The 22,810-nt window shown below is 37.9% G+C and overlaps 5 protein-coding genes and 1 long non-coding RNA gene across 10 annotated transcripts; 4 read left to right on the forward strand and 2 right to left on the reverse strand.

Moving 5' to 3' along the window:
- Nucleotides 1-9: 9 nt before the first annotated feature.
- On the forward strand, nucleotides 10-3,301 carry LOC110854185 (conserved oligomeric Golgi complex subunit 1). The gene is made up of 9 exons (XM_022102587.2): nucleotides 10-321; nucleotides 400-561; nucleotides 645-924; nucleotides 997-1,174; nucleotides 1,249-1,714; nucleotides 1,822-2,182; nucleotides 2,257-2,403; nucleotides 2,487-2,954; nucleotides 3,037-3,301. The coding sequence occupies exons 1-9, from the start codon at nucleotides 113-115 to the stop codon at nucleotides 3,160-3,162; spliced, it is 2,397 nt and encodes a 798-aa protein (XP_021958279.1). The 5' UTR covers nucleotides 10-112; the 3' UTR covers nucleotides 3,163-3,301.
- LOC118436534 lies at nucleotides 2,810-3,477 on the reverse strand. Its single transcript, XR_004835532.1, has 2 exons — nucleotides 3,318-3,477; nucleotides 2,810-3,245 (listed from the first exon to the last, which is right to left on the reverse strand). It is a non-coding gene; the product is annotated as an uncharacterized LOC118436534 (long non-coding RNA).
- A 119-nt stretch (nucleotides 3,478-3,596) lies between these two features.
- LOC118436533 lies at nucleotides 3,597-5,981 on the forward strand. Of its 2 annotated transcripts, XM_035854837.1 has the most exons (5): nucleotides 3,597-3,721; nucleotides 3,836-4,076; nucleotides 4,157-4,343; nucleotides 4,431-4,928; nucleotides 5,010-5,981. In XM_035854837.1, the coding sequence occupies exons 1-4, from the start codon at nucleotides 3,708-3,710 to the stop codon at nucleotides 4,592-4,594; spliced, it is 606 nt and encodes a 201-aa protein (XP_035710730.1). In that variant the 5' UTR covers nucleotides 3,597-3,707; the 3' UTR covers nucleotides 4,595-4,928; nucleotides 5,010-5,981. The 2 variants fall into 2 exon arrangements, with proteins under 2 accessions (XP_035710730.1, XP_035710729.1); XM_035854836.1 differs by lacking the exon at nucleotides 3,597-3,721 and having other exon boundaries at nucleotides 3,944-4,076.
- A 102-nt stretch (nucleotides 5,982-6,083) lies between these two features.
- On the forward strand, nucleotides 6,084-9,570 carry LOC110854187 (katanin p60 ATPase-containing subunit A-like 1). The gene is made up of 12 exons (XM_022102589.2): nucleotides 6,084-6,439; nucleotides 6,565-6,657; nucleotides 6,732-6,988; nucleotides 7,083-7,482; nucleotides 7,704-7,730; nucleotides 7,846-7,896; nucleotides 7,974-8,018; nucleotides 8,100-8,493; nucleotides 8,563-8,689; nucleotides 8,768-8,783; nucleotides 8,843-8,878; nucleotides 8,961-9,570. Exons 1-12 carry the CDS (start codon nucleotides 6,365-6,367, stop codon nucleotides 9,105-9,107), a joined length of 1,668 nt encoding a protein of 555 aa, XP_021958281.1. The 5' UTR covers nucleotides 6,084-6,364; the 3' UTR covers nucleotides 9,108-9,570.
- An 899-nt stretch (nucleotides 9,571-10,469) lies between these two features.
- LOC110854151 (katanin p60 ATPase-containing subunit A-like 1) lies at nucleotides 10,470-19,791 on the forward strand. Of its 3 annotated transcripts, XM_035854896.1 has the most exons (12): nucleotides 10,470-11,606; nucleotides 11,757-12,027; nucleotides 17,066-17,506; nucleotides 17,590-17,896; nucleotides 18,026-18,167; nucleotides 18,244-18,302; nucleotides 18,380-18,424; nucleotides 18,514-18,743; nucleotides 18,814-18,968; nucleotides 19,046-19,146; nucleotides 19,231-19,256; nucleotides 19,318-19,791. In XM_035854896.1, the coding sequence occupies exons 1-12, from the start codon at nucleotides 11,591-11,593 to the stop codon at nucleotides 19,514-19,516; spliced, it is 1,992 nt and encodes a 663-aa protein (XP_035710789.1). In that variant the 5' UTR covers nucleotides 10,470-11,590; the 3' UTR covers nucleotides 19,517-19,791. The 3 variants fall into 3 exon arrangements, with proteins under 3 accessions (XP_035710789.1, XP_035710790.1, XP_021958243.2); XM_035854897.1 differs by lacking the exons at nucleotides 10,470-11,606; nucleotides 11,757-12,027 and adding an exon at nucleotides 12,960-13,520; XM_022102551.2 differs by lacking the exons at nucleotides 10,470-11,606; nucleotides 11,757-12,027 and adding an exon at nucleotides 15,258-15,643.
- Nucleotides 19,792-19,830: 39 nt separating this feature from the next.
- Nucleotides 19,831-22,512, reverse strand: LOC110854256 (protein jagunal). 2 transcript variants are annotated; one of them, XM_022102678.2, is made up of 5 exons: nucleotides 22,151-22,512; nucleotides 21,674-22,073; nucleotides 21,374-21,515; nucleotides 21,089-21,304; nucleotides 19,831-21,010 (listed from the first exon to the last, which is right to left on the reverse strand). In XM_022102678.2, exons 2-5 carry the CDS (start codon nucleotides 21,817-21,819, stop codon nucleotides 20,891-20,893), a joined length of 624 nt encoding a protein of 207 aa, XP_021958370.1. In that variant the 5' UTR covers nucleotides 21,820-22,073; nucleotides 22,151-22,512; the 3' UTR covers nucleotides 19,831-20,890. The 2 variants fall into 2 exon arrangements, with proteins under 2 accessions (XP_021958370.1, XP_021958369.1); XM_022102677.2 differs by having other exon boundaries at nucleotides 21,674-22,512.
- Between the last annotated feature and the right edge of the window lie 298 nt (nucleotides 22,513-22,810).

The following is a 22,810-nucleotide window of genomic DNA, read 5'->3' on the forward strand; positions in this document are numbered from 1 at the left end:
TTTGAATGTCCCGCATTTTCTCATTGCCGTGTGACTACCCGGTCGCCAAATCATCACTTATTTATGTTTTTTGGCTCTACTGTCACGGTTCTGGGTTTGTTGATGTTAAAACATGTCGACGTCTTTGGCCCCCTCGTCGCCAACGACGCTAGGTCCGATGACACCACCGTTACCTGTATTACAGAGCAGTAAGCCATCCTTGGTACACTTGAATGTGAGAGAGGTCCTGGAAAAAGAGTCGGTCGACCATGCCAAAGAAATTTCAAAAAAGGTTAATCTGGAAATTGAAAAGAAAAAGGAAGAGTTAAGGATGTTGGTCGGGTAAGTTATTAGTTCAATATTGAGTGGTTGCAAATTATAAGTCAGATAGTTCATTATGTTTTACTGCAAATTTCGCAGAGAGCGGTATCGAGACTTGATTGATGCGGCGGACACTATCGGAACAATGAAGACGAGTTCTGTATCAGTTTTTGACCAATTGACTGTTCTTCGAGAAAAGTTTTCTAGCTTTCCTACTCAGCTTGTAAATATTAAAACGCCAAAGGAGTTTGAGAACAAAAAGTATTTCGAATATTAATGCGTTTATATGAATGTTGATGGAAATGGAGCATATGCTAATTCGTTAATAATTTGTTTTTGATTAGCCGGTTGAATGCTGAGGAATTTGAAATCGCATCCGAACTGAAACTCTCATTTGAAGTGCCTCGCCAACTAAATGTCTGTTTGGATAAGAAACAACTAGTTCCTGCCGTCCATTTGTATTTATTCTATGAAAAATATTTGTGTCAAAATTCCAAACCATACTCTTGGACATTCTTGAACAGTAATTCAGGCCAAACTGCACAAGAGACTTCAGAGAGCATGAAAATTTCAATTTTGACAGAATGTTCGGCTGTCTTTGAGAATGATGATGAGCAAATTGAGGTTAGCCAGAAACAGTGTTACAATTCAGATAATGTTTAATTAAAATTAACGAATAATGTTTCTGATTTACAGAAAATTGCTGAATCCATAATTGCTAAACAGGTCTTGTCCAAGTCAACATGTGAAGAAGTAATAAAAGAATTCTTAGCGCAAAGAATAAAAAATATTCAAAATTCGTTGGATGACCAAGACCCAAACTTTGTAAAAGATATCACTTCATCCCTTAAAGCTGTACACTCCATATTTATTGGTAATTTTAAAGCAACATGTCTAATATTACAAGCTTCTAATGTATCTAACAATTTCACGCAACGAATTTCGTAGAACCGCAGCTATACAACTTATCAGCAAAGAAAATGAAACGACCAAATCTGTTGACTGGTCAGTTTGGCTTTAAATTCACAACAAAGTCTTTGAGCACCTTTCACCAAGAAACTTTGAATATTGAAGAACCTCCTAGACCAACAATTTTGGCTGATCTAATCCTAAAGCAATTTATCGATCCTTTAAAAATTGTTTTGGAACAATGTTACTCTACACAAAAATTTCTACCAGATTCAGAACTGAAAAGCTTTGACGATTTGAGCAAATATCGTTCTCTGATTATGAATAGTTTAATAGCTAACAAAGAGGCTCAAGATTTACTTCGAATCGTCCTTGGGACCTCAAAGACGTTATGGACCGAAGCTTTCTATCCAGTTTTTACAGAAAAGTGTAACACAGTTTCAAGAAATTGGATGCACACAATTTTCACTTTTTTGGAGCACGATGCACTACCACGATTTCAAAAGTGAGCAGTTTTTAATTCACAATCTAAATTGGATATATTCAAATATCTAAAAATAGTAATGTTAAAAATAATATCTCTCTAATGACTATATTTTTTTTACTATTCAGAGTGGATGAACAATTAGATTTAGTCTCATTTGTCTGGAAACCACCAACATTAAACGTTAATGAATCATCAAACAAGTCATTGTACGACACTGACTTGGACTTAAAATTGAAATTAAATGGTTTATCCCCACCAGTTGCTAGTCTGTGTTCGGAGCTCGAAAACCAATTTCAAGAACTCTTGAAAGATTTTCAACACCTCGGAGACACGACTTTGAAAAATCACATCTCTTCAAGTCTTGTACAAGAGTTCGACCAATTCCTGAAATCAAAAGTCACATCCTGCCGGAATTTGTTCATTGGGAAATTGTGTACAGCTATTTCTGAATTGTGTACAACTTTGTGGAAACTGTTAAATCAAAATGTACATACTTGAATTTATTACAATTTATGGTGGATGCTTACTATTAATTAAACGTTTCTTTGATTTTGTTACAGGATAAACTTTTGTTGAGACAAATTTTACAGTCAAAATGTGAAGAATGCTGGTCAGCGTGGAGTGAAGAAGTCATTGATAAATTCAGATCAAACTTGGAAACCAAAATGTGTGACCTGCGACCTTTTACTGTAGCATCCTTCATGCCGGTAATTTATCCATATTTTTTCAAGAAAATTCCAACATTTTTCCACGATAATGGAATATGCAGTTTCTAATTACTTTACATCAGGTAGCCGAGGATTTCGTATCGTCATCAACTGATGGAGAAGTTGTCAAAGCATCTATTCGAGTCCCACTTCAATTATCACATCAAATCCACGCTTTGGTTTTCGGAATTTGCGTAGATCTGGCAAAAGTTGGTCCACAATCTATTCCTAAGATTGTGAGAGAAAATATTCGCCTCAGATTGGGATCCATCATTGCAAAAATTTACCACAATCTTATCGACCAATCATCCACAGCATCTTCGTCTGGCGAACCTGCTGATGGGGTTGAAGAGCAACGGCTTCTACCCCAAGTTGCAGTGCAGCTTATATTTGATTTGAAATTTTGTCAATGGTTCCATTCCACACTCTCCGAAAACGACACATATAAAACTCTTGTGGCTAACTTAACGGGAGTTATAGATCCTTTCGATTTAGACATTGTCGTTCCCAGAATGACGGTCAACCTGAAGAAATTTCTATTTGAGACACACGTAAGTATAATGATATAACCTATGCATATTCAATAGCTGTTTGAAACAATATATAATTAACGTCGCCCGTTCTTTCTTCTAGTTGACGTTGGGTCTCCTTTTCTCCGAAGAAAGTCACAGCTTCATTCACTTCTTCAAAACCAAACAAAACCCAATATCTCTTGTGAATCAAACGCTTTGCACTACACTTCCTTTACTTCCAATTTAATTATCAATTAATCATACGTTGGACGTTATATTGTGGGTCCAGGTTTATCAATTCACGACCTTCTGGGCAATTGTACTTTGTATCTAAACGAAAATAATAATAAAGTTAAATAATTATGCCTAACAATAATAATACAATACATAAATTTTTGTTACGATTTATCTGGTGGCATTTGGAACACACGGGTGGATGAGGAGGTACAGACATTATGCACCGGTGCAAAAACAATTGAATTTGTTCAATTATTTTGCAAATTGTTTAAAATGTGGAAGGGAGAAAAGTAAGCGAATGTGTTTGAATTGAGCGGGCTCAAACTCGATGATGGTTTTGGGGAAGAGATAACGAGAAAATCCACGCTCTAAACAAGTTGAAACTTGTTAGGAATGTGGCGTCCAGCAGCCAACGACATGGAAATGTGACCCATCATTCGGACTTTAGCACTCCAGAAGACAAGAAGCAACAAGAAGGTTCTCCAAAACTCTTTCAGCAGATTCAACATAAAAATCCAACTGTCCTTCTCAGGACAATCTGCACAAATCGTGACCATGTCAAACGATAAGTAGGTGCCTTACTATTTCCCTTTTATATAATTACTTGAAATATGTAACCTTGACCGGTCAAGACAATATTTGTTAGCACATGTTTGAGTATCTAAAGATAACCTTTGCACTAGTTTTTCAGATTTGGAAGATTCCAGCAATTCCGGGGACGTGGCACGATTCGATGACGAGGACGAAGAAGTTTTACAGATCTTGAAAAACCGAAAACGCAAAGCACGCGTCATTGACTCGGACTCGGAGGAATCTGAAGATGAGGACGAGGAAGAAGACGAAACGCTGGACCGGTCCACATCGGATTCGGGTTCATCGTCAAGCGAGGAGAACCAGGACTTCACTCAACGTAAATATGGAAAGGTAAATGTGTTTACTATTTCATTTGACTAATATGAATATAATGCATCTCACAATTAGTTCAATTTTTGTTTACATTTTAGTTGTCCAACAATTACCGACAACAAGTAAGTCGCGAGGAGTTGATTGACTGGTTGAAGGAAGTGGAGAAGGATCCATCAGCAGGTCGAGAAATCCTGGATGTAAGGCGAAAGGAGCTTGAAACGGCTGCACATTTGAGACAAGAAGATCGAGATCAAATGGATCTTCAGTTTGACGTTCGTATTCCTGGTAAGAATAAACAAATTCTTTCAAAAAATGTGCCTCTTTAAACATTTCTAATTTAACCGGTTAAATATTATTGTATTTGTTAAAAAGGTTCGTCAGTTAAAGGATTTTATGTCGTAAACGCAAGTGGTAAACGGAATCGGCTATCGTCGTATTATGCAGCTGTGATGAGATCAGGCGTTTCACAAGCTAAGACACACGCGTGCAGCCTACAGAGACCCGGAACATCCTCTACACCAACGGGTATTGGGTAGTAGGCATACATCCAACGAAAAAAGACCACCATTGGACATAATTTACGCTGCATCCTTGGTTCGACAAGACAAGATGGGCATTGATGTATTTGAAACTCTGAAATCACTGGAACCGGTTCCAAATGGAGCTGGGATGGAAGATTATATTGGATCATACTGCGGTCCCGGTCGTTCGTCAGTTAGACCCTCCCACTTTATCCCTGCAGAAACTGCAAGTCACTCACACATTTTCAAAAGAACTGTTGGAAGTGAAGACCCCGACTTCTGCGCCGAAAAGAAGATTGTTCTGTGCGACTCGACCTATACGAAAGAGATTGGAGAAGGATTTCTACTGGTAATTTGCATCCCATAGCTTTATCACTATATTAATTGTGAGACCGGTCTAAATTAACCTTGAATAATTCACTAAATCTAGGCCTATGCCCAGAAATATAATAGGATGCATGATACTCATCGTTACATCATCACGGAGACTGCGACTCCATCAGCTGAACTCATCCAAAAAGCCCAACAATACGTCATCGATGAAGTCCCAATGTTCCGCTATATTAAAGACGGAGACCGGTCTCATCCACCTCGTTGGGCTACTCTTGATCAAGTCACCACCCTCCCCTATACCGTATCCCCAAAGAACGTGATTCTCCGCTTCGATCCTGAGCATCCTGATGAAAAAAGATACTACAAAACTTTCAAGAATCTTGGACGACTGGTAGAAGAATTTGGAGATCCTCCTCCAAGTTATTTCGTCACCATGGACAATTCAAGAGAAAGATTCCGACTGGAGTTCGAACAACTTATTAGACAAGCCGGCAATCAGTATTAGTTTACGATTATAATTTGCTGGACCGGTCCAGCGTTATATCTCGTTTCCCAATTACAAAATGACATTGATTTCTTTTACTTATGTACTTAGTTAAGTTCCCTTTTGCTAAAAAAAATTGTCTTATTTATGAACTAATGTCTACTATGCCTTGTTCGATTTTTCCATAATAAACAAAATTTAAGCAATTGACAGTTAACATTAACTCTAGCGTCTCCTGCCCAAGTTAATTAATTTTATAAAGGCTCAGATGGTCGTCTCACCCAACTCACAACCACTGCTTGTTGCTTCATTGCTCAAAATTTCAAAACCAAACAAAACCAAAGTTTATCTCTTGTCAACCAAACGCTTTCTACTCCACTCCCATTACTCCCGATTTAATGATGCAGTTTTGGAAGGCCTTTTAAACTTGTGATAATGAAAATAGAGCGACAATTTTGACAATGTTTAGTAAGAATTCGAAATTCCAAAGTATTACATTTATTTATAGTCCAGCCAATTTTGAATTGTTACCTATAACTTATTGTACTGATGTTTATCAAAGTAATAAATTAAAGTTGACTAAAATTGCACAAATTCTGATCATAATTTTCATGCAAATTTCATTTCATGCAATTTTTTGTAAGAATCACAGATTTTTCATCCCGCGAATGTGAAATAGAAAGTTACAGGGACATACATGGAGTGATGGGTCGTTTCTCGCTTCCCATTGCCATCAACTTAAATAAATATTTACTTTTAATTGTATAATTCGCATTTTAACGTATTTTAAATTTACATTTTAATTAATCACAAGATTTTTACTTGGTGGCAACAAATTCACTGTGCAATTAATGAAGACAGCGATTGTGGGCGTGGGCGTGGAGATATAAATGATGGCCTCTTTAATTAGGACTTTTAGAAATTAAATAAATTGTAAATTATTAGTGTGATATTTAAAATCTTTCAAAATGAGTGTCCAAATAAACGAGATTTTACGAAACGCCGAATTAGCCAGGGAGCAAGCTTTGGTTGGCAATTATGAGGTATGGCTTTGATTAAGCAAATTTTAAAGCCTTTTGCTAAATATTAACCATCAAAACTACATCATACTCGAAACAAATCAATTATGTATTAAATTTCCTGCATTTGCTATTTGAATTTAAAACAGATGTCTACAGTCTATTATCAAGGCGTCGTCCAGCAGATTCATCGCTTGTTGGCTACAATTGTTGACCCCACGAGAAGAACGAGATGGCAAGAGGTGAACAATAAACTTGGTTAAATAATTAACACATAGTTTTATCAGCTACATAATATATTTCAACTTTATGCTAGATCCAACACCAGCTTGCCGTAGAGTACGAAAACGTCAAGGGGATCCAATCCCAATTAAATATGTTTCGTCACGATGGCGGAGGAGACAATCGAGGTCTTGGCCCCATGCCCGTGTTACGGATGCCTTCCTACGAGGAGCCCACGAGGGACGCCAACATGTGGGGTGGTACAAGTGGGGCGGGATTTGGTGGGCCTGGTGGCGATATGTGGGGTCAACCAAAGCGGGACCCAGACGTATGGCCGCCAGCGCCGGATAGGTAAACTATGCTACTTCCAAAATTTCTAATAAACGTTGGAGTGCCTAGCAGCCTATTATCGTTTAATTCCAAATAATTTATATATTAAATTTAGACCACCACCTGGTGTTGCACAACAACAGCCAAAACCAGTTCAACGACGTGGTGCTGGTGCCAAGGCAGCTACAGCTGGACCTGGTCGCGGTCATGGAAGAAATGCTGCCCCGGCAGGTAGAAATCAATCAAAAACCGCACCTACAACTGGCGGCCGTGGCGGTGGTGCTGCTAGTCGTGGGGGTGCTGCCCCCGGCGGAAGGACCACGTACGGGAATGTTACCAAAGATGATCAAAGCGTCAATAAAGATGGGAGCAAGCCAGCTGATGGAAGCAATAAAGAGGGTGAACATGGAGAAGATGACAGAAAATTTGAAGCAGATTGTCACATGGATGCAGATTTAGTGGACATGTTGGAACGCGATATTCTACAAAAACATCTAAGCGTTCATTGGGACGATGTAATAATAATTCATAGATTTCTAGTCTACCCAATAAGCCATACAGTGCAGATTTTATGTAGTCCGAGTCGGTCAGTTTTTTTAGATGTATTACTCGGCATTACGTCCCATTAGTTAATATTTTGAAAAAAATGGACAGTAAATGACAACTATATAAAGTCGGTGCTGTATGTTTGGTGCTTAAATGGAATAAAATTAACACTGTTTCTTAAACTTTATAGATAGCTGATCTGGCGGAAGCAAAACAGGTAACAAACAAGTTAATATTTGGACATTTTTCCTAGTTATAATTAGCAAATACCAAAGGGAACCGAAGAGAAAGTCAATTATATGTATATAATTTTTTAACGTTCTTATTTTCAGTTGTTGCAAGAAGCTGTAGTGTTGCCCATGTTGATGCCCCAGTTCTTTACCGTACTAATAATTTATAAAACTCTCATTAGTATAATTACAAAAAACTTTTAAATATATTGTATGATGCTTAATCACAGGGAATTAGGAGACCTTGGAAGGGAGTTCTGATGGTGGGTCCACCGGTATGCATAAATAACTTAATATCATGTCTATAAGGGACTATAGCTAGCAGGTGATTAATAAATTATTATTTTTCTAATTAGGGCACTGGGAAAACACTGCTGGCCAAGGCTGTTGCAACAGAATGTGGAACAACATTTTTCAACGTGTCCTCGTCAACCCTGACATCGAAATATCGTGGAGAATCCGAAAAATTAGTCCGACTTTTATTCGAAATGGCCAGATTTTATGCTCCATCGACCATCTTCATTGATGAAATTGATTCTCTCTGCTCTCGACGTGGATCAGAAAATGAGCATGAAGCTAGTCGGCGAGTCAAGTCCGAATTGCTAGTGCAAATGGATGGAATCAATTCTGTCGGAAATGGAGAAGAGCTTAAAATGGTCATGGTGCTTGCGGCAACAAATTTTCCGTGGGATATCGACGAGGCACTGAGACGTAGATTAGAGAAACGAATTTATATCCCATTGCCGACAAGTACGCAATTTTATAATTCATTTATATAATTTTTAGTTGAGATTATTGCAACATTTTATACTTCCATAGATGAGGGTCGACTAAAACTGCTGGATATAAATCTTCGAGAAGTTCAATTAGGTGAGGACGTCAATCTACGGACAATTGCTCGTAAATTGGATGGGTATTCTGGGGCAGATATCACTAACGTTTGCAGGTATTTAGCAATCTAATTATATTTCTATATCGCCACATTGTATAAGACATAATTGATCCATTTCATTTCTTTAAATAGGGACGCATCAATGATGGTAAGAAAAGTATAAACAATGAAAATAAGGTGCAAAATAACTATTTTTCATAAATGCAGGCAATGCGACGTCGGGTAGCTGGCTTAAAACCGGAGGTTATACATAATTTAACTACTTAAATTTTCACAAGTCCCCAAAATAACTTGGCAAAGTCATTTACTTTTTACTCTTTTCTAGGAGATTCGCACCCTTCCTAAAGAAGAATTGGACCTTCCTGTTACTCAGCAAGATTTTGACGAAGCGTTAAAGAAGACCAACAAAAGCGTTAGTCAGGATGATTTGGAAAAATACGAAAAATGGATGGCTGAATTCGGATCATCCTAATAATCAATAACGATAATCAACATTCCAATAAGAAGAATCATTCCTCCACACACACAATTTTTAATATTTTTAATAACACTTGAAATGCAATTCCATGGATGTTTAATCTCTCCGTCCATTAGTCCAGCTACGCATGGAATGGATCACCAACTAATCAATAATTAACAGCAAAATAATAATTCTCAGCTAAAATATGTATGTAATTTTTCTGTGATAATGACGTTTTAAACTTTATATGTAACTAATATTTTAACCATTTTAACCTGTAACTATTTTAATCTTGCACGTTCAAAACGCATAACATTTTTTAACTCTCATTGTTTTTAAATTAATGTTTTACACCTAATGTCAAATTTAAAAGTGTGAAATTCACGAATCACTATATTTTGTCTAAAACTCTTTATTTGTTTGATTAAATAAATAAACCGTCGCAAACGCGCATACGGAAGTAGCTTCAGACGTACTTCACCCCAAACGGTCCCACCACAACTCGGGAACACTTAATTTCACTCTATTTCACCTATAGATTAATTTTTTGTAAAAATCTCATTTTGCCCCGACCACACCCCCTGGCGACGAGGGGGTGTGGAACAGCTCGGGAACACTTAATTTCACTCTATTTCATCTATAGATTAATTTTTTATAAAAATCTCATTTTGCCCCAACCACACCCCTGGCGCCTAGGGGGTGTGGCACAACTCCGGAACACATAATTTTACTCTATTTCACCTATAGATTAAATTGCACTAAAAATCTCATTTTGCCCCAACCACACCCGCTGGCGCCGAAGGGGTGCGGCAAAATCGGGGAAACACTCAATTTCACTTAATTTCACTTAATTTCATTTAATTTCACTCAATTTCACTTAATTTTACCCATAGAATAAATTGCACTAAAAATCTCATTTTGCCCCAACCACACCCCCTGGGGCCGAGGGGGTGTGGGACAATCGGGGAAGCACTTAATTTCACTTAATTTCACTTAATTTCATTTAATTTCACTCAATTTCACCTAATTTTACCCATAGATTAAATTGCACTAAAAATCTCATTTTGCCCCAACCACACCCCCTGGCGCCGAGGGGGTGTGGCACAACTCCGGAACACATAATTTTACTCTATTTCACCTATAGATTAAATTGCACTAAAAATCTCATTTTGCCCCGACCACACCCCCTGTCGCCAAAGGGGGTGTGGTCCGGTTGCCCCCAAAAGTTGATAGGATCCTCCCCCTGGGGTATTATGTATGATGGCGAAAACCGATTTCGATTATCTCGATCCGTTCTCCTGATATCCTGCTGACAGACAGACGGACAGACAGACAGACAGACAGACAGACAGACAGACAGACAGACAGACAAAGTCTTCACATAAAGTAGCTGAAGCTACTTAATAATTGAGACACAATTATAATTATATTTGTATTCATCTAGCTTTACCTACATAGGTGAACTTGAGTAGTAATTTGCAACATGACATATATTTTCCACCCTGCAATTTCCTCACGCATGGTATTTTACTAAACTTTATGCAAAGTTGAAAACATACTTATCGATCCCACAAAGTATTGTATGGAAGGAATGTTATGAAATCGTCGTATCATGGAGACACCGACTGTAGGATTCCTCTTCGTTTTATGGATAGCGCACGCATGCATCGAACCATTAGCATTGCTGGGCTGTCCATTTGGTCAAAAACTATCATAAAATAGTTTTGGTTTGGTCACATCCCAACGATTCTGTGGTATGAATCCTAGTGCATAATTTTTTTAGGATTTATACACAAAAACTACGAAATAAATCCAACTGTTTACTCATTTTACGTAACACCTTGAAATTTCATTACTGAAGATACTAAAAAATAACAATTCACACATTTGTGCATCCTCCAATAGTTTGGATACATTATTAATTTACAATCCATGAAATTGATCGGGTCGATTCCCTACCGTCCTTTGTGGGAAAAAGTGTACTACCTTTACTTCACTTTCTACCTCGACCACTATACACGGCATTCCTCTACCCCTAGTCCGACCACATTTCATTTCAATTAAAACCTACTCCCGATATCCGGGTGTGAGTAAAAGTAGTGAAAGCACCTCAGTAAACCTCATTACCAAAAATATCGACAATCGACAACCAGTCAATTAGTTAGAAGGTAGCAAAAGAACAAAATCTCACTTTTCTCGCAAATATCCTCCCAGTCTCATCGTCACGTCATAACATCATCATCTCAAAAGTGTGAAATAAATTGTGCCCAAGATGCATAACTTTTTAAGCGATTCTTTTAAGAGAAACTCTCATTTTGTGCATAATGAGCTTGAGTGATTTTGATGATCTGCCCCACGTTTTGAGGTTTACTTCTTCTTATACTTTTGGTTTTTCTCGAATACTTATTACTTTAAAGTACTCCTACATTTAAAATCTGCTGTCTTCTCCTCTGTGACAATATTTACTTTGCATTTTATTTAATCGTTCATGGTCGATGGGCAACGGGGCAAGTAAGTCTTTGTTTCATTTTTTTCGACATTCTCCCCTCATTGTTATTGTTATTGAAGTGCGTTTTGTCTTTTCACTGCTGCGATTAATAAGATCTTTTGTCTTGATCTTGTTTCAAGTATGTAAATTTTTTGTTCAAAATAATTATCAAGGTGCAGTGAGCATGGATCGTCGCTCGGCATTCATTGCAGTACGACGTGACAACTCGCAGATGCCGGAGGAAGGGTCGGAGTACGAGTGTGAGATAAGTTACCCACCACCGCAACCTTTGACCCATCCGACCTTATCGTCCCTGCAGCCACACCCGGAAGACCCACAATTCCATAATCATCATCAGCAGCAGCCACGCCACATCCATCCCTCATATTGGTATTGGTTCAATGCATACTCACACCTTTTGGAGCAGCAGGCCGTGACGGAATAGTGAGTCAATATTAATTCTTTAATTTTGTAGTAGCACTATAATTTAGTTGGACAGGGGAGTTGGTATTATAAGTAATTTTGCAAAAGGAGGAGTCGAACTCGAAAGTATCGGAAAATTAAGAAAATTATGAGTATGACTCATGAGAGGCATGAATCATGAACTTGCTCGGCGTACATAAGAAGTTTTCTCAAGAAATGGAGTGCATAATGTATGTACATAATTGGAGGCAAGTTGAGACAGTTGAGACTAATAATCGAATTTTTCTCATTTTTCGAAATATTACTCGTCTTACATTTATATTTCATGGTCATACTCATAATCTCAATACCTCTTATTACATGGTCACTACATACTTGGATGACAAATAGTCAATAATAATTGCATTCAATATATTTATGAGCATATTTGTGTAAGGTCTCTCTTGAATTTGGAGTTATTCACGTCAATAACAACTCGAGAAAAAAATAATATTTTTCGTGAGTGCTCACCCTGGAGAAATTCGTATGAAATGCATAAATACTTGACAAAACACAATTTCTTTTTTGTACACAAACATTACTACATGCACAATACATCCCCACAATAAATTATATATTACACGTATTTAGAAGGCTGTCATATCATTTCATATCAATCCTCGAAAAATTGCATTCGGGCAAAGAAGTTACAAAGAACGACACGCAAGCAACGTCGAAAAAGGGATAATCCTGTACATACGTATTTAGCATGTGGTGTGGCTTCTGTATTGGTGGAATTTGATGGTAGAAGAGAAAGTAGGAAGTGCTTTCACCCGCACTGGTCTGGTTTGCTACACGTATATATTTTCGTATCGACGACCACATTACATTACTTGGTCTCCAGGTATATACGTAAATACCTTAGGATTAGCTGAGCTCAGGTCAACACACTCTGATTCAATAATCGTTACAGTTGAGACGTATGGCAACGTGCACACCTGCCCAAAAGAAACCCATTGTCGTGAATAATGCGTCTCTTAAATGAAGCTAGGTTAAAGCCAATATCGCCATTTCTTTAGATATCCTCCAGCCCAGAGGGAGGCAGCAGACGGAGAAAGTTTTTGTCATTCGAATACCATCACAGATAGTAAGGTATAGAGATAGATAGATATGAAAATAGGCTGGAAATAGTTCCAATGTGTCAAATCATTATCATAAGTGAAAGAGTTTAACCTACTTTCTCTTCCTAGTAGACTTGTTAAATCGTTATTGTTCCGTATAAAATTTTATACATGGCTCGTCAAGAGAAGAACAAACAACTACTTGAAACATATTGATTTATAGTGGACAAGTATTTCTTCAAAGTATTCCACCAGTCGCCACACCACATTTGTTTCAAAAACGTTTTGTGCAACTTGAAAATTGAGGAAATAGTGACCGCAAATAGTATATACACATAATTGGTGAACAAATAATATCAGGATGAATTTTTTCGGCTCAATTATTCGTGAATTTATGAGCGACCCATTTTTCGCGTAAGTATTTATTTATTCACTTTCTTTTAAATTACTACTTATTGGAAATATTTTTACATTTGAGGTAGGTATGTATTTAAGTACATGGGTTTATTTTAAAATACGATTTTATGAAGAGTTAGATTGACCCACTATTCAAGTACGTATTCAAATATCCTTGAGACTTTTGATTGGCAGTGATTTTGAGGGAAAGGTCTCTCGAGAAAGTTTCTGACTGGCCTTCCATGCCGAATTTACATTCTGAATATGCTGGATAGACTTGCATGACTTTCTCTCGCAATAAGTTATGTGAATAAGCACTCAATACTGGTCTATCGACATGAATAAAACGAAAGTTGGGTCGATACTGTGTGGAGAAAGGATATTATTATTTAGGTATTATTATTACGCGAGTTATCTGAAAGTCGTATGAAATTAGTGAACATTTACATACAAAAAAGAACTTTTACTCATTTTCTCTCAGGTTCATGTTACACACGCACTTTTACCCGTGTCTATCTACTTTGGCAGTGATTTTTGCAATTACGATGATAATCATATCCACTCGACATAGATAATTGCATACGCACGATGAGGCAAAATTGCATGAAATGTGTCTCACCTACCCATAAAAATTATGTAATTTGTCAATGTCAAACCCACGAGTACAGTGGAACAATTAAGGATACGCAGATTCGTGAAATTCCATTCGTTAGGTCGTCAACCCATCTAAAGCCCATTTTTTAGCAGTACCTAAAAAGCCATTGGACTGGATCAGTCAATCAACTTCAACAAGTATGCGAATAGAATTTGTTGAATAATCCATTGCGAAAAGAACTATTAATATTTGGAAATACACATGTAGTTCTTTGACGCTCTCACACCTACGTCCAACGTCACGGGAAATGTCCCATTGTGATAAAGAGGGTAGAAAGACATCAGAATATACATACATAGGCATACAAGTTTAGTCGATATCATCGTCAACCGTACACACCTGACTTTCTTTCCGACTTGACTTGACTCGTCTCAATATTGCTTCCTCAATTTTCCATGGGGAAAAATCGTCTGAACTTTCAGTTTCATTAGTCTTTCATCATGTCCTGTGGAGTGCAAAGAACGAGTAAAAGCAACGGATGTACAGAAGTGAGTGGTGAAAGTAGTAAAAGAAAGTCATTTGTACGGAGGAAATATCAAAGTATCAGTAGCACCATTCTCATTTACAAAACCGGATGTTGGTTGTAAATGATTTAATGAGCCGCACTTCCCACTTCCGGGATATCAAACTTTCATCTTGCTTTCTTTCGACGAAAAGTTAAATAGAAGCTAATTTAATTTTATACATGCCGGTTAGTTAGGTTAGTTTGGACGGGATTATCTGAAATCCATGCTTACAAGTCATGCACCCATGTTCTCGCTTTTAGTATGAGCATGATAAATAACGAAATAACATTTATTGCGCACCTAGTAAACACAACTTTCCTACATAAATTAATCAATACATCGAATGTTTGACAACCCAATTGTCGAGAAAGTTGTGGCAAATTGGCAACGGGTCCCAGAACAGAATCATGTACATACATACATGCTGTAGAACTGTCGTGATCGCTGATGGTAGCAGGAGGTGGAACAGGTTGACCTAGTTTCGTGCCCACGTCCATAGTCAACTAACCTAACTACCCGGTATTGGTACGGGTATTGGTGGTGGTGGTCACCCGGGTCGTTGTCGTTAGTTAAGTTTACTTATCTTCTCCAAACAGCAGTGCGCTTCGGACCTCTGTCTCATCACCTGCACAATCTGCACACTTCCAGTTCCACTTTCTCCGGCACTTACTTGCGGGTCTAAAAACCATGCATATTTGTGTTTGACTTCTGTACAGCCATGCAAAAAATTGGCACGGATTTTTCTATTTTTTGCGACACAACTGATAAAAGAGTGAATTTAGCAAGTGAAAGTAGTGATAATAAATAATGGGGAAGGGTTATCGTGGAATTTGTGCCTTGTTCAGCAAACGTGTGGAGAAAGCAGTCGATTTTGGTCATCATTTCCGCTCAAGATCCGCATCCCCGTGTAATAACAACGATGGTGGTGGTAAATTTCACACAAAACCGGCAAAGAAAAGGTCGTCCGTCTTGTTCGTCAAGTCAGTTTACAAGATTTTTAAAATATACTAACTCACAATTGACTTAATTTACATACCGACCAATTGCATATGCATTTTAATAAGATTAACTAATCCGAAAAGAGTGATTAAGTTCATAATAATTTTAAAAAATATATGAAAGAGCAGATATAACACCTTTAAAAATGAAACTTCGTCTTCCATCAATTTTTTCCTGGTTGGTAATTTTTACAGTGTTTCTGGTAGTTTGAAAAGTAGAGAGAAATATATGTAGTAATTTGTTTCCTACGGTATAGGTGAAAGCTTTCACACATTATTTATATTAATTATTTTGGAAAATTTCAAAAATAATTGTCCTCGGTCTAAACCTTGGCTAACAAATACTTGAGGCCATATCATCTTATAAATAATTGGCCCAAGTTCATATTATCATGTAAAATATTTAATAAAAAATAGGTCTGATTTCATGGTCAGTGAATTTGAATGTCGACTGTCCAGTAGAATTGGACATGGGTTGATTTTACGTAAATTCCTCAATGTTCACTCATATACATAACTTAATTGAGTGAATGGCAATGAAATTGAAATTGAGACTGTCAGCCAAGTTATAGATTATGGCGTTATTGATACTGACCCAATTCTCGTCAGTTTCGGTGAAACGACGATGCATACATATAACTTTCCCGAATTGAGGGCATTCTCATCATATTCGTTCACAGCCAGAGTCATACATAATAACAGAGTCAAGGAGAGCCTCGACTTTCGCCTTCAAGTCTCATTAAACTTTCACCATTACACCCGTGACACAGGATAGCGGAAACTGTGTCAAAGTCAGTTTCTCAATGTCTATGTCTCACCAATTTATTATTATTATTGCTCAGAAAATTTGATCGAGTAAGTCGTTGCTAATATTTTTCGATTGGTCTATGACTTTCTCCTTGGAAAAAGTTTGCTTTTTCTGCCCGGATTCCAAGTTTTGTGCAATTTACGTGGAAAGAATTTGATAAAATTTGCTGTAGGTTAGGTCAAGATGGTAATAAAACGGGAAGTTTTGAGAGAAAGTTCGTACAACCCCGAGCTACCGTGTAGTTTGATATAGTGAAAGTATAGCGTACCTCAAATATTCTTCGTGTAGGAATGAATCATGTATATTCGAAATATTAATAATAAGCTTCTTACTAGCTCGACTACTCCATCGAGATTTTGTGGGGTCGAGTAATGATTTATTGACATGCTGCACGCTGGTTCGTAACGTGGTCTTAATGACAGAGAGAACTTTCACCCCCAACTTTCTCCACGATTCTCCGTCAGTCATGCACACGCTACACGAAAATCATGGCAATAACATGTCCAATACTTATTTCTTCGTCTACCTTTGTTAGCAAAATAAATAAAAATTCGATCGTTTCCGGTAAGCCAAATTTCTCTCCGTATGCATTTCAGTCCTCCCCAGTCCCTCGAGCCTCGCCAACCATACGGGCAAATGGCTCGGATGATGGACACCCTGATTCTCGACCCATTCGTTCCAAATCCTATGGGAATGGCGAAAATGAGTGGGATGTCGAAATCCGTCAATCACTTGAGCAGTGCTGGCGGTGGTCATCGAACTAATCGTCCCATTGGACCGGTACGTCCGAGACAAAATCTCAACTCGCTACACCAACGTCCTCCCAGAACCCCGTTTCATCAGAACAATAACAACAATGGTGTCGGAGGTGGGGACGATTTCATTCCGAGCAATCCAAACACGGCGGGAGGAGGGATGCGTAACGGAGGGGGTGGAGAATGGCGGTCGGAAACGCAGCGATGTGAGGAGTCGTGGAAGGCATCCTTGAGAAAAAGGGATCCCGATATTCAGCCAACTCTGCCCAACATACCGGCAAGGTAAGGTCCTGATTTGATTACTCTTAAATTTTACAACCCCGCAGCAATTATCCAGATTTCGCAAGTTTGGTTCGTTAATTTAGGTCCAACTCACAAAATAATGCTCCACCCGGTTCCAGTGGAAGTAACGACTCGGGCGGAAGTGCCAGCGATAATGGCAGCAGACTTGCCAGTAAATCCAAATCCGTGGAACGTATTCCTCGTCTTCCAGACGCAGCTATTAACAAGAAGGAAAATAATGGGACCGCGACGGCAAGGACGCGAGCTACTTGGCGTGTTCCTAATGGGGGTCGAAGAGCTTCGGACAATTTGATGCGCTCATTTCCCAGGGGGACGAAAGGCGAGCAGCAACAAAGGACGACCAGGACCAGGTCGGATGGCGAAGTTGATGTAAGAAAAAGTTTGCATGATATTTGTATAGTTTGAAAGTTTCATGGTTTTGGTGGAACGAAAAATTATGTAATTGGTGGAACGAAAAATTATGTAATTTTTGCTGCTAAATGCCTTATCGACCGACAGTTATCGGACGAAACGGACAGAGAAGATCGACCAGTATTTCACGCCGTAGGATGGGAATCTCATCTTGTTGATATCCTGGAAAGGGACGTCCTTTCCCGAAATCTTCACGTTCCTTGGAGTTCAATCGCGGGACTCCACGAGGGTAAATACGTTTACGTTATCGTGTCTAGTGATTAATTGTATTGTATTATGTTTACAAAGGAATTTATCCATTTCAGCGAAAGCTCTGTTACAAGAAGCTGTCGTTTTACCTCTTCTCATGCCAGAGTTTTTCAGGGTACTTTTTTACAAAACATAATTTAAAAGTGAAAGCACACTCCTCTTGAATGATTCACATTTTTCTATGTAACGCAGGGTATACGTCGACCTTGGAAGGGGGTCCTAATGTTTGGACCACCAGTATGAAGAACTATTTTAATAAATATATATACGTCGATAAGCGACTAGTTATCTATGGAGTGCATGCTTAATTAATTGTTAATCATTAGGGCACTGGAAAAACACTGTTGGCCAAGGCGGTTGCAACAGAATGTGGGACGACATTTTTCAACGTATCCTCGTCAACCCTTACGTCGAAATATCGTGGAGAATCTGAAAAATTAGTCCGACTTTTATTCGAAATGGCCAGATTTTATGCTCCCACGACTATTTTCATTGACGAAATCGACTCTTTATGTTCCATGCGGGGGACAGATTCTGAGCATGAAGCTTCACGACGGTATGTACAAATGTGCATACTTTGATGATATTTGGTCATACGTTTCAAGACTACTTTTGATTTTTGGCAGATTTAAGGCAGAATTACTCATCCAAATGGACGGGCTTGGATCAAATCATGATGAAAAGCCTGTTATGGTACTTTCCGCTACGAATCATCCTTGGGACATTGATGAAGCGTTCAGACGCCGTTTTGAAAAACGGATCTATATCCCATTGCCGAACTGTATTATGTTTACTAATAAAAATTAAAACACGGATATAAATGATATAATATGTTAACAAGTTTTTATTTGAATGCAGTGGAAGCCAGAGAATCACTCCTCGAATTGAATTTGAAAGATGTAGCGCTTGATGGGGAAGTGAAAGTTAAAGAGATTGGGAGAAAGTTGAATGGATATTCGGTCAGGAAATCAGCTTATTCATTTATTTCTCTTAATTTGTGTTATATAAAATCACGAATTAAAACTATTTTGTGTTTTTTTCAGGGTGCTGATATCACAAGCGTTTGCAGGTAGTTTAGTCTATATTTTTATTAATTAACCCATTAAATTAATGAAATCATGGCCTACTAGGGATGCTGCGATGATGACGATGCGTCGAAAAATTAGTGGATTAACACCCGACGAGATAAAAAATATGAAAAAGGAAGATATCGAATTGCCAATAACAGCAAAAGATTTTGAAGAAGCGGTCGGGCGGTGCAAACGGTCAGTTTCGGAAACCGATGTTAAACGTTACGAAAAGTGGTTGAAACAGTACGGTTCACAGTAATTAAGCCGTAATACCGCAATTACTTTGGCTTTTCTATGCATACATACATATGTATGCAATCCAAATTAACCTAAAATCAGGAGAAGTGACTACAAAGAAAGGGTGACTGTTTGAAAATAGCTGTGAGACTGATCATGTCCGTTTTAAATTTTTTATGTGGTTGATACAAATCTTATCGAACTGTTTTTAGTATAGCCAACCTTTTAGCCTTCTTGTTATGTAATAATAATTCCGAATAATTATCAATTTAGACAAATTTACAAAGAGACGCTGAACAAAATAAAAGAATGAATCGCTATATCGTACTCGATCTATGTATTGAATGATTATCCGTGAAGTAACATGAATAATTTATTTCCAACTTTTTTTAACGGTGGTCATTAAACACTTGAAATCACAAACAACAATGACAATGTGAGTGAACAACAACAACAATGCGAACCCTTAATTAAAAAAGAAGAAGAATATAACCCATAACACATTTAACAATTGTACAATAAGCTACACTATTTAAAGTTAAGCTCTGACAAGTGCGTACTTGACTTGTGTGTAAAATTTACGTATATTCTCATCTAACGATTGTCCAACCTTTAAATGCTTTATTGGTGATATTCTTTCAGGTTCTTGTTTCCCATTGTCGAAATTTTGTTTCCTTTTCCAAGCAGGAGTATAAGTAAGGTCACAACATGCAACAATATCAGAAGAGGAATTATCAAGATCATTGAGATAAGTTAAATATATAACCATCACCAAAGACATTGGGCTGGCTTACACAATTAATTATGCCTGCTTAAATAATCATAATTCTTATCCATTAAGTAAGTTGAGTGATCCATGTAACCCATTAATAACAATGCGGATGGGTTGTTACTTGTTTGGCGTTGACACGATTAATGATTGTTTGTGAGGCAAGGCATTAAATCACTTAATTAAATACCATGCATAATCATAGTAGTGTTACTTTCAGAACGACAGTGTTATACAGTGAAGGCTTATTTTCTCTTTAAATAAATTGCCAGTAGTCAAACTTTCACTGGCAGTGTTGAAATGGAATTGAATAAGTTGGTTTTGGTGAACCATATAGAACAATAATTGAAATTTCTAATAATATATTTTTTGAAGAAAAAGAAGAGAAAATTAAGGGAGAGGATAACTTATCAGTATATCATTCTAAAAGACAGGACAAGGATTGGGAAACAATAAAAGTGGTGTGTACGTAATGATATGGTTTCTTCGTTATAGTTCATCTCGTCTTGACATCTTCAACATTATATTATTATCATTGTTATAATTTAATGAGCTGTGCGGTGTGCGGGATTCCACAATTCCGTATATCATCAGATTCCGTATGTATGTATATCCTGACTTTTTCGATCAAGTTGTTTTCTTTAGTCTCCAAGCGCTGACCAGTTTTGACGAGAAGAAAATTGATGCCCCATGAACTTGAAGTGCCACCACGAGAAATGCATACCACAGGATGGCGTACGGATACCCCTGCAAAACAAAAATGTGAATTTTTACCGATCAGTAGGACGCCTATTGATACGCGCATTGATTCGTCTATTAACTAACCATCCAAGTCTGAATTCCTTTTGTAGAGCGAGTGTCGATATATTTGTAGACATCACCAAAGTAGTAGTAGAGAGCGTAGAGGACGGGGATGAGTCCATTCGCAGTAATTCCCCCGAGGTAGATTTGCAACGACTGAACATTGTTCTTTCGGATGGACGAGAGCCCCACAAATGCGACCGGGAGGCTCACACACCACCAATATTCCCATTTCAGAGGCTAAAACAAAGTCACATTTACATTAAAACAAAACTAATTTACAACTAAAAATTATCATTAGTTTAAAACCTTTGGTATTTCCAGCTCCTCCACTTCCATTACAAAGATATCAACTCGGTCCAGAATATCTGGCAGCAATTTGAACAGCATCACCAAGAAGAGGACGATGTGGACAAATATGCATGTTTTTAGGCGAGATTTGTTCACTGAGCTGTAAAATAAATAAGACTATTTATACAATAAGCGTTATCTGCGTTCCAGTCTTAATCTTTTGTTATTACAGTTCTCGAGTGAAAGTGAAAGCGCTTTCACTCCCGACTTGCTTCTGCCTTTATAGTTATATTTCTCCCACTTTTCCCCCTCACTCACCTGAGCTGATACTGTGTGGCGACCTTTTGGCGGTGGAGAAAGTCGTTCCCATCCGTCCCACTAACAGTAGGTCCATTTCGCGATGCCATTGTTCTGGAGAAAGTGGAACAGATTGTTGAGCAGGAGAGAAAACTCCTCAAAAACATGGGACGACACGTCGCTCAAGCTATCGCGCCAGCCCAGACTCGTCGTCTCATCCTCCGCCTCCGACGACGGTATGGAATCCACGGTTATGCAATTTCTCGAAATCCCAAAAATTTCCAAAATTTCACTCCTTTTCTCAAAAAATTGATGTTTTGATGGTCAAGTTGTAGGGTAAGTTATAATTGCTTTAACACCAATTTCTTGGAATCCCTGCAGATACCTAAATTTCAGTCGTTTTTTCCCAAAAATTGATGTTCTGATGGTCAAATTATAAGGAAAATTTTTAATTGTTTAAATACTCAAGTGCGTTATTTTAATTTTATGTAGTCTAACATATGCAGCAGCTATTTTGCTCCTTTGTTCGCACTGCTTTGTGTAGCGTGGTGATGGTTTGGTTTGGCAAAAGCTATATGTTGTTTGTTAGTTAGAGCAGTGTGGAATTGTGGATCGCTTTAGCTTCCTTGTTCATCGATTACACAAAAAATCCAATTCTTCGATTTTTATAACACTACTTACTTTGTTTGTATGAGAGTTATAAGAAGAATTGCACCCGCAGAAATGAAGGACGCCCTTGTCTCATGAATGACTAAATCCAAGTTTTAAATGGACTTCTTTCTTATACGTAAGTAAAAATCGAGAGATGGATTAAATTCGCAAAAATTTTGACTGAAAAATATGACTCTAAAAAAAAGTGGCATTAATGCAATATGTGCAGATACGAACTGAGGATAACTGAGAACCCTGAGAAAATTGAGATTGGATTTATTATTATGTAAATTTTTATATCTGTCTCATCTCTATCCTCCCGTACTTGTAACATGTAATGGTGTGCAAACGAAGGCGCTTTGTATGCCTTCCGACATTATTATCTCGTTCCGTATTTAATAGCAAACAGCATGATGCGAGTATGAAGCTGGTGAGTTATGAAAAAGTCATTACCATGCAGTACGGATGTGTGTCTAATATAACGTAATGTAAGCAAAATGATAATGA

This window comes from Folsomia candida, unplaced genomic scaffold (genome assembly GCF_002217175.1).
Source record: "Folsomia candida strain VU population unplaced genomic scaffold, ASM221717v1 Fcan01_Sc009, whole genome shotgun sequence".
In the NCBI taxonomy this organism is placed as follows: Eukaryota; Metazoa; Arthropoda; class Collembola; order Entomobryomorpha; family Isotomidae; genus Folsomia; species Folsomia candida.